The following is a 20,077-nucleotide window of genomic DNA, read 5'->3' on the forward strand; positions in this document are numbered from 1 at the left end:
GCCACCAACTGCAGTTTCCAACGAAGAGACCTGCCCATGACACTGACCATCAGAATCGCCACTTGCTGGCCTTGCTTCGTCCTCGTAGAGCTCAAGGGAGCTGAGGGGTTACCTCCTCCAGCCCAATGTTCTGCTAGCATTCTGGAACAGCCTTAAACGCATGACAGTAAAACTGACGGAAAAATAAAAATCAACACAAATCCTGAAATACTGTGGTGCTTGTAGTACCCCCAGGGAGTAGTGCTGTAGCCCCACCCCCATCCCCGGAGGACGACGGTGCTTGCTTCTGCTCCCTGGAGTGCTGGGACAAGGGACGTCCTGGACTGGACTCAGGGCTTTGCTTTGTCCCTCTATGTGTTCTGGGTCAAGCTTCACTTTCCCACTTTTTCCCCCCTTTGCTTCCAAAACATCTAAAGCCTTTCGTGGCTCAGAAACTGTTCCTGCTAACAGTAGTGATGGCAACCACTGAATGGGTGTCTCTGGGCTTAGGTATGGTGTTGTGAGCTTTACACAAATTAGTCCCTTCACTCACAACCCAAGAGGGACCTTTACTGTTCCACTGTCCAGATGAAAAGAGTGAGGTTCAGAGCAGTTAACTATGAAGGGACCAAGCCAGGGCCTGACTCCAGGCCTGATTCTAAAGCCCAGGTCCTCATTGCTCCTGACACAGTGCCACTGAATCCCGCCATGACACAGCAGCACATCCCCAAATCAGAACAGAACACAGTGTAAGTGCAGGAGGAAAGCTGGCTCATCTGGGACTCAGAGGCTCACAGCGCATCTCCGTCTGCCCTGTTGCCCCCCGCTCCTATTAATGCCCCCCCCAATCCTTTTAACACTTGTTCCATGCCCCATTCTTGCTTTCACCTGTAGTAAGAGGTATTAACGATGATAGTTAACACTGGTTAAAGGGGTGATTCTTACCACACACACCAGCTGTGAAGGGACTTGTGGGCAAAACCTACTCAAATATCAAAGAGTGGCCTGGCTCTCCTCCTGCACAATAAACTAGGATTTAGAGGACCAGTTCTGAAAGCATGTCAATCCAACTGGAGCACCGAATAATGGATTCAGTTTCCAACGAGCTGGTTCCCTATACCTAGTCACAGGCCACACCCCAAAATCTAGTCACCGACAAATCTGCCATCTGTGGCCGAAGATGGACTGGGCCAGAGTGGATGGGCCAAACTGTTACAGAGAAACCCCCTCTAAAGAGCAGAACTTCTGGCTGTGCAAGGATTATGACACACAAAAGACTGTTTCGACTGTTCCTGGATGAAATACTACAATTCACATGTACATTAAACCATGCAAAAAACTAACCCACAAAACCCTCTAATTGAAAATGTGTAGAAGTGATGTAGTTAAAACAACTGCTTTCTAGTCTGACCAAGTTATTTATTTTTGTTTTGTTTTGTTTTTTTGTGGTACGTGGGCCTCTCACCGTTGTGGCCTCTCCCGCTGCGGAGCACAGGCTCCGGACGCGCAGGCCCAGCGGCCATGGCTCACGGGCCCAGCCGCCCCGCGGCATGTGGGATCCTCCCGGACCGGGGCACGAACCCGCGTCCCCTGCATCGGCAGGCGGACACTCAACCACTGCGCCACCAGGAAAGCCCCCAAGTTATTTTTTGACCTGTCACATTTAAAAATATTTTCACTACCATAAATTTAGAACTTGGGACAAGAATATATTTTATTTTCTCATATAAGTTCTACCAAAAATATATTTTTTTCTTAACTTAAAAATACAGCTTTGGAAAGCAAAATTTGAGTTGTTATAATCATTACATGTTTTACAAACAGTTGTGAAAAGAGAAGATCAACGGAATGGATTCGATTTTTAAATATAAAAATGTTCATTTTAAAAGCTTGACCTTGTCCTTTAATAACTTCAAGGTGGGGTTCTTGCTGATTTTCTTGTTAAAGATGACCAGGAGTTCCTCTTCAGATTTGTGATGTTCATTTGTCACTGCATAATACTGAGCTAAAACCTTCACAAAGGAAAACAACTGTCAAATGGGTGTATTTGTCCTGAAAATTGACCTACAATGTTCTTTCTCTGACCCACAATAAGGCCGACAGTGACAAATGAAAGAACCCAGGTACTGGTTACACAGGGTGTCCTGCTCGTGACAATTCATGTAGCTGTACACGTGTGAGCACTTGGCTGCATGTTTCAGACACTGATAAAAAGTTACAATGAGAAAAAACCATTGTTCTGCAATAATCAAAAGACAGCAACGTATCTAGAGCAGTAATTTTCATATTTAATGTAGGCTCTGCTCTGGCTGAGGAAGCGTGGATGGGGTCTGGCTCCATCCCTTCCCCACAAGCCCTGAGGGGCTAAAAGGAGCAACTTGAAAGTCACTGAGACACACACATACACACTACAGTATTTCAGATTTAGAAAAACAGAACAAAACTGTACATTTTAAAATAACTGATTCTCCCCAGCTTATATATACCTGGTTCATACTTCATACCTTTTTCCTTAGCTTTTTGATTGTTATTTCGTTGTCTGGGGCCTGTTTCAGAACTGCTTTAATAGTTCCCTTCCAGTTGAATTTACCTACGATATAGAGAATTATATGTAAAACACTGTATTTTGTTGTACTACCAAAAGGGTTAAGAAACCATTTTTGCACCATCTAGTTGCTGCTACCCAGGAATGAAGAAGCCCAGAACGGACAGGATGCCACAGTACCGTGGGGCAGATAACTGACCCATCCAATCACAGTGGCCGAGAAGCGCTGACTACAATCCACAGAACTCATTCTTAGAGTGAGCAGGTTAACTAAGTACCATTAAGTACCACCATCCTATAAATTCCTATAAAAAAGTTAGGGCTTGTATCTAATGAACTTAAGATTTACTAAGGATCCACTAAGATCAAGGGGCTTTCTAAGCACAGTAAGCAAGGCAAAGATGAGCAAAAGGAGCTGAACCTTGAACCAGAGAGGACAGAGGACAGCCACAAATAATTACTGTCAGCAGGTTAGGACTCATCTCGGGAACCTCTGCTTCTGGGAAGATGAAGACACGTAGGCTGAAGATATATAATGCTAATGAAAGAAATCAAAGATTTAAATACACGGAAAGACATGCTATGTTCATGGCGTAGAAGACTCAACACAGTAAAGTGATCAATTCTCCCCAGATCGATATACAGGTATAATGCAATTCCTATATAAATCACAGCAAGATTCTTTGCAGACATAGGCAAGATTATTCTAAATCTTCTAATTCTGGAAAAGAATAAAGCGAGAGGAATAAGCCTACCCAATATCAAAACTTTGGCTATAACTACTCTAGTCAAGAATGTGTGGTGGAGGGACGGATACACAAACCAATGAGACAGAACCCAGAACAGAACTACACAAATATGCCCAACGGATATTTGACAAAGGTGCAAAAGCAATTCACTGAGGGAAAAGACAGCCTTTTCAACAAATGGTGTGGACCAACTGGACGTTGATGAGCAAAGAAATGAACCTTGAACCAAGTCTCATACCTCATAAAAATTAACTCAATGGATCATGGACTTGGGTGTAAAAATCTAAAACTGTAAGACATTTCGGAAAAAAACAGAAAAAAAGTCTTTGAGACTTAGGGCTGGCAAAGAGAGTTCTTAGATGACATCAAAAGTATCATCTCTTAAAGGAAAAACTGACAAATGAGGCTTCATCAAAATCAAAAACTTCTGCTCTACAAAAAGATACTGTTAAGAGGATAAAAGGACAAGCTACAGACTGAACAAAAACTTGCAAACCACATATCTCACAAAGGACTAGTATTTAGAATATATAAAGAACTCTCAAATCTCAACAGTTAAAAAAAAAAAAATCTAACAATCCAATTTGAAAATGGGCAAAGAACAAGAACAGACAATTTAATGAAGAGATAGACAAATGGGAAATAAGTACACGAAAAGATACTCAACGTCATTAGGGATATACAAATTAAAACCACTGTGAGCTATTACTACATACCCATTGAAATGGCTAAAATAAAAAACAGTAACACCAAATGCTGGCCAGGGTGTGGGGAAACTGGACCCCTCACACATTGCTGGAGGGAATATTAAACGGTACAGCCACTCTCGAGAAAGTGGGCAGTTTCTTAAAAAACTAAACATGCAACTACCGTACCGTACTAGACAGCCATTGCACTCCTGAACATTTATTCCAGAAAACATGACCCATGTCCACAGGAAAGCCTGTACATGCACTTTATTCATAATAACCCTGAACTGGAAATAACTCAGATGTCTGTCAACAGATGAATGGATAACCAAATTGTGGTACATTCACACCAGGCCACTGCTCACAATGAAGAGGAATGGATTATTGAGATGTGCAGCAACCTGGATGAATCTCCTGAGAACAATGCTGAGTGAAAAGAGCCAATCTCAAAAGGTTACATACTAAATGATGCCATTTATGTCACATTCTGAAATTATAAAATTATAGAAATGGAGAGGTAAACGGAGAGGTAAATGGAGATAAACGGACAGTGTTGACCTCTGGGGTAAAGGAGGGGGTGGGGCGAGAGGAAAGTGGGCGTGGCTATAAGAGGGCAGCAGGAGGGTCCTCGTGGGGACGGGAATGTTTGGCTCTTGACTGTACGAGGTCAACGGCCCAGTGGTGTTCTGTCCTACAGTTGTGTGAGGTATCAGCCTCGGAGGAAATGGGGTAAAGGCTACAGAGGGACCCGTAAGTCTGTATTATTTCTTACAACTGCATGTGAATCTACAATTATCTCAAAACTGAAAATTTAACTTAAAAAAAATAAAAGAGAAGCTTCACATAATCAAAGTTACAAGCTAAGAAATCTAACCCAACTTGGGCAGTTACTGAAGTTCTGTGAATAAAGTCTTGATTGCCATCGAGTCCTCAGGGCTGTTCTTGACTGGTAGGACCCTAGCGAGTGCTCTAGGCCGGAGCAGTGGGAACAGCTCTGCGGAGGGGGCAGCGTTTAAGAGGAACCTTGGAGCTGACAAGTGTGCACTCTGGCTGAGGGACGGGGTGGCTGTGGGGCTCCGAGCGCGGGGACAGCAGGGACAGACCCAGAGATGGGAGGAGGAAGAGCCAAGCCCGGCTGGACCTCAGGGTACTTCTAGGAGAGGATGAGAGGCACGGACAAGGAAGCAGGGAGAGCGAACAGGGCCTCAGAACCAGGGTTTATTTTAAGCTCCAAAGATAACACATGCTTCCAATCCAGACAGCTTTGCACTCCATCCTCAAAGCTGGACAGACCCTGTACGACCAACTCACACAGCTCTCGCTCATTACTTAGCAGTCACACCCTAGAGAACGGATTTTGCTTCAAGTTCTTCCACGTGCCTCCGGAGGGCATGACCATCGGATGGGCCCAGCTCTCCTCCTCCTCCCCCAGCCTAAAGAGGGCAGAGCTTCCAAATGATGGCAGCCATACCTTTTGCAGGAGCCTCATGGTTTTCCGGTTCTCCGTCCTCAGAATGTCCCGGGAGCTTAATCTTTTTCTTCTTAGAATCTGCTTCAACTAAGTAATTAGAAAGATTTAAAAAATTATTTCACATTTATACTAGCAGCTACCATTTAATGAGAGGCCTACATGGCCAGGCCCCTCACATCCATCACCCTGCTCATTCCCCAAGCACCCCAGCCCCGTGGGGTTTCTCCTCCAAGGCAGATGACAAAATGGGCAGTTGCGAGGTGATGGCACCTGCCCAGACTAAGTCCAGGACGGCCTGATCCCAAACGTTATGCTCTTTGCCTTACATGGTACAAAATGCAAGGTCTAACAGATTTTAGACATCCCAAACTCACAGCTTAAAAAGTATTTAACAGGGGCTTCTCTGGTGGCGCAGTGGTAGAGAGTCCGCCTGCCGATGCAGGGGACACGGGTTCGTGCCCCGGTCCGGGAAGATGCCACATGCCGCAGAGCGGCTGGGCCCGTGAGCCATGGCTGCTGAGCCTGCGCGTCCGGAGCCTGTGCTCCGCAACGGGAGAGGCCACAACAGTGAAAGGCCCGCGTACCGCAAAAAAAAAAAAAAAAAGTATTTAACAAACCCTGGGGGGCTTCCCTGGTGGCACAGTGATTAAGAATCCGCCTGCCAAAGCAGGGGACACGGGTTCGAGCCCTGGGCCGGGAAGATCCCACATGCCGTGGAGCAACTAAGCCCGCGTGCCACAACTACTGAGCCTGCGCTCTAGAGCCTGTAAGCCACAACTGCTGAAGCCCGAGCACCTAGAGCCCGTGCTCCGCAACAAGAGAAGCCACCGCAATGAGAAGCTCGTGCACCACAATGAAGAGGAGCCCCCGCTCACCGCAACTAGAGAAAGCCGGCACGCAGCAACGAAGACTCAACGCAGCCAAAGATAAACAAAAATAAATAAATAAATTTATAAACAAAACAAAACAAAAAACAAACCCTGGAGCATAAGCTAGCCACAAACCTTCCGAATGCTTCTGCTTTCTTTTCCCTAGACTGGTTTTTGTCTCCCCTTCCCGCTCCGCGCCTCCATCCACCGCCCCGTCCTGGGTGCACTCAGCCTTGCTCCTCTTCCTCTGGCTCTTATTCCCTGCAGAGCCGGCGGCCTCGAAGACGGCCTCCCCTGCAGCCTCCTGCTCGGCCTCCTGTCCTGCTTTGCGCTTCTTAGGCTTCTGACTCTTTGAATTCTCTTGGTGGTTTTCTAATTTTAGTTCTTTCTTTTCCTTTTTTCTCTTCTTCTGCCGTCCTTCCTTCCTTTCTCTCTTATTCTTCTTCGTCTCTGCTGGCTCTTCCATGCTGTCATTTGCTTTGGAGGACGCGACCTTGGCGTTGTTCTCTGCACGTGGTTTGGCCGCTTGCTCCAGCGGCTGCTGATCTTGCCCCTTACTGACTGGTTCCTTATTGTTAAGCGAAACCAAGAAACACATAAATACTCATTCCAGACACATATCATCTCATGTATCTACTGAATGAATTCTTCTAAGGAAATTTTTATTACTTACCACTTTACGACTGTGACCCCCATCAAAATAGTTAACACGTGGCAGTAAGTATACAAAAACGGAAAAAACTACCCACAGCCCACATTCCTCTCTGCACTTAACATTTTCATTCCACTGGAAAAGTGAAGAATCCGTATGCCACGTAAAAGCCAGACCTTTAATTCTGGCTCGCTCTTTGCCTTTTAGGTAGAAGATGAGCATGTAGGTGTGGCAGAAACCACCAGATGTATGCACCTGCAGCTCTGTTCATTACTAGCCAGGTAACTCAGGGCAAGTTATTTACCTGCTCCAAACCTATTTCCTCATCTGTGAAAAGATAGTTAGTGATATCTACCTGATACAGTTCATGTACGAATAAAATGAGAAAAGCGATGCTCAATAAAGCAGCCAGATGTACGGGAAGAGTTTTGTAAACTACTGAGTACTCGACAGAGGTGCCGTTATCATCATCAGTGTTTAGGTTGATGGTTACCCTTAGCGGACAGTCAGGGACACCTGGACAGGTATAAAGTGGAGAGTAAGGAACCATGGAAATGTGAGCTGGAATAAGATAACCTTCCCATTTACTGCACCACCTTATTCAAACCAGCACACAGATTGTTTTAAAAAATGACTTCAGCAAAGCCAGCCCCATTGCCTGCTGTCGTCTGACTATAAATATGCTGCAGTCTCTAGGCCTGCCCTTTCTCAAGAGAGGATGTGGAGCAATTCACTGAACTGCTCGGGGAGCCCTGATGCATCTGGAGGGACAGGGGCTGGCGGCTCCTGGGCTGCTGCAGGTGTGGTGGACAGTCCGAGGCCAGGGCCCACGTTCCATCTCTGTTAGTTAACGGCCAGGTGACTGGCACAAGTCACCGCAGTCCTCCTCCTTTGAGAAGCGAGGCCACAAGGGGGGAATGCTGCCCCCAACCTGGACCAAATGAAGGACTGGCTTTCACTGACAAACAAGAACTCTACTGAGCTCCCGCCTCAGGCAACCCTTAATGCCCAGCCCCCGGCTCAAAGAGTAGCATTTAGGATATTAATACTAAAGATTAAATAGTTGGAGTTTTCTCAGCAGCAGTTCAGAGAAGTCAAGTCGTCCATGTACATGCGGGAGAGGCAGGGGATGAGTTCAGAAAGGATCTCAGGAGGAAGAGGGACACCCTGTCCTACAAGCTCCTTCCTAGGGTACAGTGTGTAGTGAGCATGATCACAACAGGGTCTGAGCGCCGCAGCCCTGAGACCAACCCGTTCAGTTAAGTCTCTAGCTGCTGCCTCGCCTCCACTTCCAAACCAATCCCCCAGCTGCTGGAAGAAGGCGGAGAGAGGGAGGGGAGAGAGCGAGGAAAGGAAGGAGGGAGGGAGACACACATTCACCCGCCCAGCAGCTACTCAATAAATGAGTAAACAAATTCACTCCCCATCTACTTCCTATTTCATTCCAGGCTCTCCTCCAACGTGGTCCCCTCAGGGACGACTTCACCGACTCTCTCCTGACAGAGCACCCTCCTTTACTCTCTGCCCCGTCTCCTGCCTCCCATTGCTTCCTGGCCCGTATCACCACCTGACACCATAGCATCAACCCTTATACGCAGCTGTCTGTCTGTCTCCCCCACTAGAATACAGCTCTGGAGGGCAGGCCTTGGGCCTGAGGATGGCTGCGTCCACAGTGACCAGGTGCGATGCACACCAGGGTACAGAGGGTGTTGCAGCTGAGGAGAATATAAAGTCTCCAGCCCAACACCTCAGGGGCCTCTGAACTGTTTGCACCACAATCTCTAGGCACGTGCTGGGACATTTACTGCACAAAGGCAATGCAATAACAAGCCTCGTTTTACAGAGCTCAGAGTTTACCACGAGCTGCTTACTGGTTATTTTATTTAATTCTTAGTATGTTCACAGCTTTAAAAAGGAAAGTGGAAAACCCTTTTTTTTTTAACTCTGGAGTTAAACTAAGTAATTTTAAACTTTTGATTCTTAGTTAAAATGTAAATAACCTTTAAAAAGCAGGTGTCACATAACTGCCAATTAAATGATTGGTTGTAAGGTTTCAAAGGCCTAGTTTGTACGTTTAGAGACAAACGCTGGATATACTGCCAAGAGAAAGTTTCATTTTTCTCCCAATTTGTGGCCAAAACTATTCTCTCTACATAAAAATGCAAATCAATTGCTGACAAGGTGACTAGAATAAAAGACCAGTCAGACCCCACTGTTTTTTTTTGAAACACTAACAGTATGTCTCCAGATGGGACTTATGCTCCAAGTAGGAGCTAAGTGCAACTGAATTAATGAGAAAAATGTTTAACAATGTAACCAAGAATGTGCCTACAAGATATCAAAGTACGACTCTCTGCATGTGTATTCCACGTCTGGGGCCTCTCTGATCAAACCATTTTGACTGAAGGTGGTTGACTCATTTACTCCAATGACTTCTCCGTCCAGCAGAAGGAAGGAGACCAGCACTTACCAAGTGCCCCCTACCTGCTGGGCATGAGCTGGGATGCCTGTATACCCTCATTTGCCTTCCGTGACCCCTCACCCCACACCTAAAAGAACACCTAGTCACCCTCTCTGTCCTCACCCTGTTTATTTTTCTTGGTGGCACTATCACACCTGAGATATTTTCTATTTTTTGTTTGGGGCCTGACACATATCAGGTACCCAGTAAGTACTGAGTATAAATACCCACTTTTATTTGAGATAAGGAAACTTAGGCTCAGAGAGGTTAAGTAACATGCTCAAGATCAAATGCTTGGCAAACAGCACAGCAGGGATTCAAACCAGGTCTGTCAGAAACCCGAAGGTCCTGTTCTTTCTAACACTTCCCGCTGCCTGATTTCTAAGCGGATCAATTCATGTTAGCTGGTACCATTAACAAACATTGGGATTAAATACCTTTCTCTGCACAATAAGGAAATCTTCTCTGCAGTGCACTGTTTATTCCTTCCCATTAATGAAGGCACAGAGAGGCTCTCTGAAAAAGAAGGCTGTTTTGACCTCCAAAAATAAGACATTCCCATTTCATTATTACCAATCATTTTTGCCACACTGCAAGTCTAGAGTGAGATCTGACTTACATTGCTGGAAGCTTCAGAGAAGATATTCCACACCTGCTCCAGGATGGATTCATTATGAACTTTTAAACTGTTCTTCATCCAATTCTGTATGAAAAAATAAAGAAAAAACCCCACTTATCCCATATTCTGACAGGTATACATAAGCTGTCACCAATAGGCCCATATCCCTTCCATTCAAGGAAGTCATATCAAATACATACCTGAAATTTCGCCCTTTTCCTGGGAACGTTGTCAAAACCACTAATTTGCCCTAAAAGTTCCCTCACTTTGGGGCTGACATTGGGTCTTTTTATTAATTCATTAATTTTCTACAAAAAACGAAGATAAAACAAAAACAATAAATAATTGACAGATGAGTTTCACGGAAGTCAAACTAGCGGGTTCACACGTCATGTACAGATTTTGTATTAGTGTCTATGTTTACAAATTCAACATAGTACTGAAAGTCCAGAGCAATTAGGCAAGAAATAAAAAGCATCCACACTGGAAAGGAAGAAGTAAAATAATCTGTTCACAGATAACACAGTCTTATACGGTGCAAACCCAAAAGATTCCACAAAAAGAATCTTCAGGGCCAATTAACAAGTTCAGCAGTCACAGGATACAAAATCAACACTCAGAAATCAAGTTACATTTATACACACTAACAGTAAACAAATCGAAAAAGAAATTAAGAAAACAATTCCATTTATAATACCATCAAAACGAATAGAATGCTTAGGAACAAACTAAACCAACCAAGGGGGTGAAAGACATATACCGAAAACTACAAAACACTGCTGAGAGAAATTAAAGATACAAATAAATGGAAAGATATCCTATGTCCATGAACTGAAGACAATATTATTAAGATGTCAGTACTACCCAAAGAGAGCTACAGATTCAAATGTAATCCCTACCAAAAAATGGAAAAGTTCTGGAGATAGATGGTGGTGATGGTTGTACAGCACTGTGAGTGTACTTAGTTGTATATACTTTAAAATGGTAAACTATATGTCATGTATAATCTATCACAATTTTTAAAAACTGAAAGAAAAACATATAAACAAACCAAAAGTGATCAAAAGAATAAGACAAAAGTGGATATTCTAGGCACTAGGGAATAAATTTAAGATCAAGACAACAATATTAAAATCGAACAAACAAACATGACATAGCAAGAACAAGAGATGAAAAATAAATAAGTGATCTAGAGAAAGGGCTTATGGCAATCACAGTGAAGGCAGAGGAAAAAGGTAATTATTAAAGTTAGGGAGATGGCAATCCATAAGAAACGTGGTCACTTATGAGCCAACAAATAAAGACAAATAATGCAGCTAAACAAATATAGTGCAGGAAAGGGTCCCTGCATTAGGGAAGAACTGCAGCTATATATAAAGAGACCAGAAAAAAACTGATACAGGATACAAAGAGGATAAGGCACCCAGGCAGAAAAACAAATCAAGAAAGCATGAACAAGGAAGAAGTCAGGCTAGCTCAGCACTGGCCAGAGCCACGTGCTGAACCAGAGGAGAAGCGTACCAGCGACCGAGTTTGGAGGAAGACACTGAGATCCATGCCAAATAGGGTATTTCCCCCTGACCCACTATCCACTCTCCGTGTGTAAGCACAGAGACATCGGGAAGGATGCTCGGTGAACATTAACACTGATGGGATTCCAAAATTCAATCTTTAAAAATGGAGAATTTAAGAATTTAAGGAAAAGAATAAATACCCAAATCCATGTCTGTTGGACAGGTCGCAGCAGGACCCGTGCACTCTCCCAGCAGACCACATTCGGTCTCAGGTGTCTGCTGACGATGCCAGCTAGGGAGCTACAGAGGACTCAGATGGGCCGGTGCACCAGGACAGAATCCGGAACAAAGTCCTTGGATCTCTAATACAGTGGCACGGCTGCTGAAGCCTGACAGTTTAGAACAAGGGTGGGCAAACCTTTTCTGAAAAGATTTGAGGCTTTGCAGACCATTCAGTGTCTGTCCTAACTACTCAGTGCAGTCCTTGGAGCACTAAAGCAACCACAGACAAGGTGTAAACAAATGGGTATGGCTGGGTGCCAATAAAACTTCACAAAGAAGCGGTGGGCCGGATCTGACCTGTGGGCTGTACTTTGCTGACCTCTGCGCTAGAGGATTTCATTCAAGATGTGATGTCAACAGTCACAGAACTCACACACCAGGTACCTCCAGCTCAGGGGCCTAGGAATGTCATCCGGTACTCAGGGAGAGCAGACATAGGGCCCCAAAGTATGGCTGATGGCCGCCAGCCCAAATATCTCAGTTAAGACAAGGGGTCTCACTAGCTTCTCAGTCTGCACTGGCAGACTTTGTTAGTCCTTCGTGAACCGATTTTCCCTCCCAGGAGTTTTCTAACTCAGTAAGCGGGTCAATATCAGAAAATCCAAATTTAAACTCTGTCATCAAAGAGAGTAACTATTTATTTGATTTCCAGGAAAATACAGAGTTTCCACACAGAGGACATTTGTCTTTTCATTCTCCTACCTTCCTTTCTGAATCTTTCCTCCTGCTACTCTTCTGTAAATGGTGAATAACATACTGGAAGTTATACCTCAGTAAACTAGGGATTTCGTTGCTTTTGCCACTTTTATAATGTATGCTTTCATTTTATTTTAGAAGTAGAAAATTCCTCCCATTTATGAAGATGTCTCTGTTTTGCCCGACTCTGATGACAGACGCCACAGCTTAACACAGTTTGAGTTATAAACGTTGCATCATCACTAGATGCAGATACAGATTAGAAAGCTTCCGTTCGGTTTCGTAGCCAAGGGAAAGTCAGTGAGAATTTGGAAATATTTTTGCAAGAAATCTGCAAAACGTGTAGATTAAAGACAAAATACACTGCAGTTGCACTGAAAGAGAAATAAAGAGCTCTATCCTAAGACGTGATGTTTCTGGGTCTTGCCTGCACGGATGATAACATTTATTCTTGGTTTCTTAGGTGTCCCAAGAAAGTAGAAGATGTCAGATGAAGCTTTTTGATGACTTAGATCTTACAGGGCTTCCCTGGTGGCGCAGTGGTTAAGAATCCGCCTGCCAATGCAGAGGACACGGGTTCGAGCCCTGGTCCGGGAAGATCCCACATGCCGCGGAGCAACTAAGCCCATGCGCCACAACTACTGAGCCCGCGCACCTAGAGCCCATGCTCCGCAACAAGAGAAGCCACCGCAATGAGAAGCCTGCACACCGCAATGAAGAGTAGCCCCCGCTCTCCGCAACTAGAAGAAGCCCGCATGCAGCAACAAAGACCCAATGCAGCCAAAAATAAATAAAAATAAAAACAAATTTAAAAAAAAAAAACAGTTGAAGTCTTTAAAAATAAAGAGATACAGTCCAAGTAAAATAATAATAATAATAATAATAAAAGAAAGACCTTACCTGAATCCATGCCTGCTGTTTAACATCACCTTTGTGGGTTTTACCTTCATACCCTTTGCCACCATACTTCTGATCTTCGCTTATGCATTTCACATGGTTTTTATAGTCGTCACCCCTTAAAGTGAGAAAGTTCCACCGTTAGATTGATTCTCAAATTGGAGTCTCTGTCTAAAGCTACCACGCTGCCCCAGCCTTCTGCCGTCCACACTTACATTCACATCTGTGCTCTGCACAGCCATCCCACCTCTTTCACTTACTATACTGGTAACCTCCTGGTCACATCACATTTTCCTTCTTCCCAACTGTTCAAAACCCACCACCAAACTTTCCACCCAGTTTTATATACAAATGTCTTAAAATCAAATTGATAGGCAGCATTTTTTTTTAGTCATATGTGAATATATACTAAATAAAAAAGGAAAGAATTCTCTACAACAGGGTGGCTTTATCTTAAATTACAAAACCTGTAGGACTTCCTGGTAATATAGTAGGCAATCAATTATCAGTTGTAGACTAAGTTAAAAGGTGGTGTAAAATGGTGGTATCAGGTCACAAAAAAGATCTAGGAGTCTTGGAAAAAAAGGAAACTTGATTCTGTCTCAAACGATCTTTCTAAAGCTCTATGCGGTCCTCAGGGAAACGTGGGAGCAAGGTTGAGGGCAAAGTCCCCTAAGGAGAAACCACCCAATTTTCACCTGTTCTATATATCCCTCCTCCTAGGATTAGGTATGAATGAAGACTTTAGCAGTTTCCAAACTTTTTTTTTTTCCTTTTTTTAAATATCACTGCTTTAGAAAGAAATTAAAAGGGACTGTCAGCAAATATTCCCCAAATGCCATAGAGGCCATTAGGACGGATGCACCAAAAATGACCTTTTTACCTGAACCCTCTGAAGCTGAAGGGAATCAGTATGAGACTGAGGTTGGCCAACTACAAATGACCCTCCCGAAGAAACAGGGACGAGCAAGATCCATCCTGCACCCTCCCCTCAGTCCTCCCCTTTCCAGAGACCCTCTCAGTGGAAGCACCTGACACACGGGGGGCCAGGAGCTTCACTGCCACCATCACCACCGATTTTCTAGGGAGGGCCGAGCCTCTTCTCCCAGATAGCTCCTCCACTGTGAATTAATAAATTCATTTTCTGGTCTATAAATCCATTTCTTCACTGTGATCAGCACACCACACCCCTGAAACCCTACTCCACATGGTCACCTCCCTGGGTCTGGTAACAGTGCCAAGGACACAACAGCAAGTGTCACAGACTGATCAGATTATGACCGAACCCATAATTCCCTTTCCCTGAGTCTTCCCTTTAAATCATCCTTAAAAGGCAGATGGTCTTGTAAGGCACTTTTAATTTTTTTTCTTAATTTCTTTTCTCAAATTTGCCTCTTGCTTATTCTTTTTTTTTTACTGCTTTGTGGGACCAGGGGCTCCATAATTGGTCTGGACCTTTACTATGGATCTACCTGAATTCTGTGGAACTTACCAGAAGTCTTTACCACAGTCAATGCAGGAAAGACATTCACAGTTTCTGCAAAGAGCCACATGCTTTTCTACTTGTATTTTCTTCACTGATTCACCACATGCATTGCATGTAAAAAATACCATTTTTAGCTAAATGATTAAATATTTTTTTATCCAAGACAGGTTTTAAGTCTTATCCTAAAAAAAAATCAAAAAGGAAAAAAGATAATTATCATTGTAGTCTGAAACTTCTTTTCCAAATATACAATTCAGACAGCTAGCTTTTCACATGAAAACAACAACACAACTGAATCAAAGTTGATCAGCAATCTGCATAAACCTCTACCACCACATAAGTAAAATTATCATCAACAATAATAATATGGCTAACTTTTGTTGAGTGCTTATCATGTGCTGGGCTCTATCCTAACAGCTTTAAGCTAATGAACTTATTTAATCCTCACAGCAACCCTATGAGGTAAGGACTATTACTGTTCACAATTTACACGAGGTATTGGGACTCAGAGAGATTAAGCAATTTGCCCAAGGTCACACAGTAGCGGAACCAGGATTTAAGCTTCACAGGCTGTCTCTAGAGATGAAGAGTTTTGGGGGCGTTAAATGAAATATCCTACCTTTCCCAATAACTTAAAGTGCATACATGCGTTCTCTTTCTCTCTAATGCCTCTAGGTATGCGCTGCAAATTATTTCAAGTCCCCAAATACAATAAGAACACAGCAAAAGTGGAACTGAGGAAGGTTTAGAAAGTGGAGAAGAGGCCTAAAAATAATTTCTATAAGCACAAAAAGCACTCCTATAGGCATAACTATGTACCCACCAGATGTTAAAAATGAGGATGTGCCTCTCGGTTTTAATGGACAGGAGTAGGTGTGGCTCCCTGTCAGATCAATAAGAAAGAAATGGGACCATATTCAGGTGTCCCAATGCTGGGTGCTGCATTACTGGAGGGTGTTCCCAAACCCAAGTGTCCCGAGCACTGCCCCATGATTAAGTGGGTCCACACCTACACATAACTACCATTTAAAAAGTTCACGAAGATGCTATTGTGCTCAACAAAACATGAATTCACCTAAAAGTGTGACAGAAGTCATAGTAACTTTCCAGGGTTATATAATTTTTTATCACTAGATTCTAAGAGTGTTGTCATTTTACATTATAAATAAGTTTCACAGCAAAAATATTGAGAACAATTGTTTAACCCAGCACTTTCTTCCTCATGGTGAAGGTAAGGATCAAGTAAACTGATACAATTTGTTTCCGGATAAGACTCCATTCGAGAATCCTTCAGCACAAATGAGTGACTCCTGGGTCGTGGAAAATTCTCATGTATGAAATCACTGTCTCTCCTCCACTCCCACGTTCTGAGTCACTGCTGGAGAGGACATACCTAAGCAAGGATCAGGGCTATTCCCATCCATTCAACCCTGAATGGAAATGTACATCCTGGCTGCAACTCCAGGGTTTACAGAGGCCCAGCTGATCTCTCTTGGGGGTCTCTTGCCCCGCAGAGCACTGCTGGATGTCAGTTTGCCTGATGTGCTACACACAAAACGCGGGTCCCTGACCCCAGGACCCCTTCCTCAGCTCACCATCAGGGTTACATGTGGTCAGCTACAGCCTAGCAGAGAATCCAGAGGAAAACAAACCTGACTGTTCTGGGATGTGCACCAACAAAGACCATCTTCTCACCTGATTATGGTAAAGACATGTGAAACAGTCACAAGTCCTGGGGGGCTGGCATCACTTGGACTATGACCTATTCCCCCGAAGCCAGCATTCTGTACCCAGCAGAAGGATGATAGATTACTGGCAGGCAACAGAGCAGCCACCCTGCCTCACAAGGAGAACAAGGCCAGAACAAAAGCCCACACCACACTGTCAAATAAATAGTCTCTAGCAGCACTTTGGTCTAAGAATGAGAGTAAACCACTAATTAATCACCAAGAAATTGGCTGTCATTGTACACACAAGGTAGAAGCAGCTGCGATGAGCCAAATTATCTGCTGGAAAATTTAGAAGTACTTTCATAAGGAGATTCAACAATGAAAAAAATACCCCCTCAAACTGAAGCTATGGACGGGAGCTTTCCAACCTTCATTTTTGAGGTCTATTCTGTATCTTAATCAAGGGGGAGAGGGGAGGGGAGGAGGCTTAGGCAAGTTTTGAGATCCAGTTGGGAGGTGCAGGCTGCAGTGGAAGGTCAGGAATTAAAGGCCTGAAGAGGACCGCTGGAGACAAAATTTATCAACTCAAAGAAGCCAGTGATGTTGACAAAAAAAGATGCTCGGAATATCTGTGTAAAACATGTTTTACCTCTGGGGATTAACCATACACAGTGTGAACATCAGTTCAGGCGAGGATTAGAATTTGGTCACGTGTCCGTCAGAAAAATACCCCTCCAAACGTTTTCATTTGGTCTTTCGTGGCATACGTTTACATTTAGAAATCTGTTGCGATTCTTTAAAAGGTAGAATGGGTAGCTTGCACAGTAAGCCAGAACTCAGTCTCACAGTGCCTCTGGATTTTTAGAGCCATCACTGCGTTTTTAGAGTTGATGAGCAATGGGGGCAGTGTGGCCACCTGCTTGCTAAGGAGATAAGGTCTGTAAGGAGCTTACCCCTTTCTTTTATGCAGTAAACACTTGCCTGTGTGCCTGTGTGGGGAGAGGAGGGAGGGGCTGCAAAACAGCAAGCCCAAAGCCACCCTAACTGCACAGCCTGCCTGGCAAGCCTGAGCGCAGGGCTGACAATTTCAGAAGTGCAAACGCTACAAACTTACAAGAAGACACCCTGTGAAAATTCAGCCCCTCTAATTGAAGATAGCACTGCACTTCCTGAAACAAAAGACTCAACTCATTCAAACTTCACAAGACTAAATAAATGTGGAAGAAATTTAAATAATTAAACTTTCAAATGATGTTTTTGGTAAATTTGTAACATTTGTAGCTCAGAGGTTAGAAAAGCTAAAAACATGCCGCATTAAGACTTTTAGGACACCTGTCTACTGGGTTCAGGTGCCATATATGTCATGACCGTCCATTTAAAGGAAACCTAAGTCTTTAGCCTAAAGCCAGGCCACACTGGGCAAGGAGACCACCCTTGTCACAGCAGAGTATGATGGGTATTGGACAGTAGCGCTGAGTTGATGGGCAACAGACAGCATCAGTACGGGGCTGGGAACTTGTGAAGCAATCCAGGCACCTCAGTCTCCTCTTACCAAGACGGTGGCCGAGTTCTGTTGACCTGGGCCTGGAGTCAGGGCCAGAGGATCTGAGCTGGAGCCCGCATCTGCCAAGTGAAAACTAAATGACCTCGAGGTACCTAAACTTCGCAGATTCTGTTTATCTGTAAAATGGGTCTATTATCTATCGTAGAGCACTGTGTGGAAAGTTAAATAAGATCCAGATGTCAGTGATGGATCCTTATCCAATGGTAGAATTTCTTGTGATCTATTAATCTGCACATCAGTGACATGGCTCCCAGTCCCCTCCAAACACATGCTTCTTTAAATGTGACCCTCAGTCCATCCATCCATCTTCATAAACTCTCTTTAGTCTCCTATGGCTCCCCACCCCATGGGTGCCCACGCTACTGCCCTGTTCCCTGATGACATGAACTCAGGTTTGTTCTGGGATTGTATTTGGGGTGATTTTTTACCTTCCTCCCTACACATTTTTGTATTGGTTATTAAAAAAAACCCCCACTATTCTTAAAACATTCCTTCGCATACACACACAGACCTAAACCCCATTGCCACCATCACACACCGAAACAGCCCACCTGAGGGGCCAAGCTGTCAACAGCCCCCAGTGAGCTCCGTGGCCTTGAGCACTCAACCCTCAGAACTTAAATTCTCCCATCTGTGAAACAATGCATCTGGTCATCTAGGCCAGCCCTGAACCCCTTGGGGGGTGGCGGGGAAGAGGGAGAATTCCAAGAAACGAAGGGTATGGTGAAAGGGAAGGACAGACAAGTACAAACTGTCCACCATCACACCTAAACCTCTGAATGTGGGGTGATGAGGGTCTGGATGTGCACTCAGGGAGGACCTCTCCCTTGCTCTGCATAAACTCTAGGAGGCAGGTACACCCATCTCCACTGGACAGATGAGCCAGCTGAGCTGGGAGAAGCTGAGCCGTGTCTCTCTGCCTCCCAGTTCCAGTCTCACACCCTCCCCACACACTACATCACCAGCACGGGTTTAAACACTGGTGTCATAACTATCTGTGCAAGTCCACCTGTCAGGCACTATGCTAGGCACTGGTGGGGAAGGCTGGGGCCGCTCTTTGAATAAGTCCCAGATGGGCCCTCTGCAGGAAAGGCAGCCTTGCACACACTCACACCCCACTTCATGCCCCTAATCTCTCCTCAGAGGCAGGGGCTGCAGAAAATCCTGACATTTATTGAGCATCTACTATGTGCCAAGCCCTATCATAGGCGGTTAACACGTTTGGGCTCATGTAATCCTTACAAGAATTCTCTGAGTTAGATTCTATATTATTCCCTTTTGACAGACCAGGCACCAAGTGGTTCAGTAACCTGCAGCAGGTCACACGTACAGTTAGTGGCAAACCTGGATTCACACGCAGCTATTCTGGCCCTAAGTCCCGGGCTCTCAACCACTATGCCCTAAGGCCTCCTCCTTTGGGACCCAGCTCCCCAAGACTCAAAGAAGGCAAGCGCCTCGTCCCCAACATGCCTTGCAGCCCAGTCCAGCGGTGACCAACCATCCTGGCTGCAAACCCCTCTGTGGGTTCAAGGCACGGGGGCCTTTCCATTTTAAAACCCGGAGGGATTGGTCATCCCAAGTCCCGAACTCCTTCCACTTCCCCAGAGTACGAATGGGACCTGAATGCATTTCCTCCTTCCATGCGTATACGCCAAAGGAGAGACTCTCTAACGGTGGAAACGCAGGCATCGGCCACAGCGCGTCCCCCGCCCCACTCTCTGAGCCCCAGCCTACTAGGTCGGACCTCTGGGCCACCGCCCCTCACCTCTGAGCCAGCGCCCGCCAAAGGTTTCAACCGGCCGCGAGAGCACGTGGAATCGCCACCGCCCGCCCAGCGGAGCCGTCACCTCCCTCCAGAGATTCCCCCAGCAAAATTCGCTTCTGCGCCTTCCCGCGCGCCTGCGCGCCGCGGCCACACCTCCTGGCGGAAGTGA

The 20,077-nt window shown here is 44.9% G+C and overlaps 1 protein-coding gene across 1 annotated transcript; it reads right to left on the bottom strand.

Annotated features, from left to right (window-relative positions):
- Window positions 1-1,676: 1,676 nt before the first annotated feature.
- LYAR (Ly1 antibody reactive) lies at window positions 1,677-20,052 on the bottom strand. Its single transcript, XM_029236102.1, has 9 exons — window positions 19,909-20,052; window positions 14,916-15,091; window positions 13,427-13,541; window positions 10,235-10,342; window positions 10,035-10,118; window positions 6,438-6,870; window positions 5,434-5,520; window positions 2,484-2,569; window positions 1,677-1,991 (listed from the first exon to the last, which is right to left on the bottom strand). The coding sequence occupies exons 2-9, from the start codon at window positions 15,035-15,037 to the stop codon at window positions 1,857-1,859; spliced, it is 1,170 nt and encodes a 389-aa protein (XP_029091935.1). The 5' UTR covers window positions 15,038-15,091; window positions 19,909-20,052; the 3' UTR covers window positions 1,677-1,856.
- Window positions 20,053-20,077: the final 25 nt, after the last annotated feature.

The sequence above is a fragment of the Monodon monoceros genome, unplaced genomic scaffold (genome assembly GCF_005190385.1).
Source record: "Monodon monoceros isolate NGI ecotype Baffin Bay Population unplaced genomic scaffold, NGI_Narwhal_1 Super_Scaffold_20, whole genome shotgun sequence".
NCBI lineage: Eukaryota > Metazoa > Chordata > Mammalia > Artiodactyla > Monodontidae > Monodon > Monodon monoceros.

Excerpts from the sequence above, each read along its gene's own strand:
- LYAR (XM_029236102.1), bottom strand. The coding sequence starts at position 15,037 with ATGGTATTTTTTACATGCAATGCATGTGGTGAATCAGTGAAGAAAATA. Across the intron at positions 2,570-5,433 it reads CCATGAGGCTCCTGCAAAAG|GTAAATTCAACTGGAAGGGA; the intron begins GTATGGCTGCCA and ends TCTATATCGTAG. Across the intron at positions 1,992-2,483 it reads TCAAAAAGCTAAGGAAAAAG|GTTTTAGCTCAGTATTATGC; the intron begins GTATGAAGTATG and ends TCCTTTGTGAAG.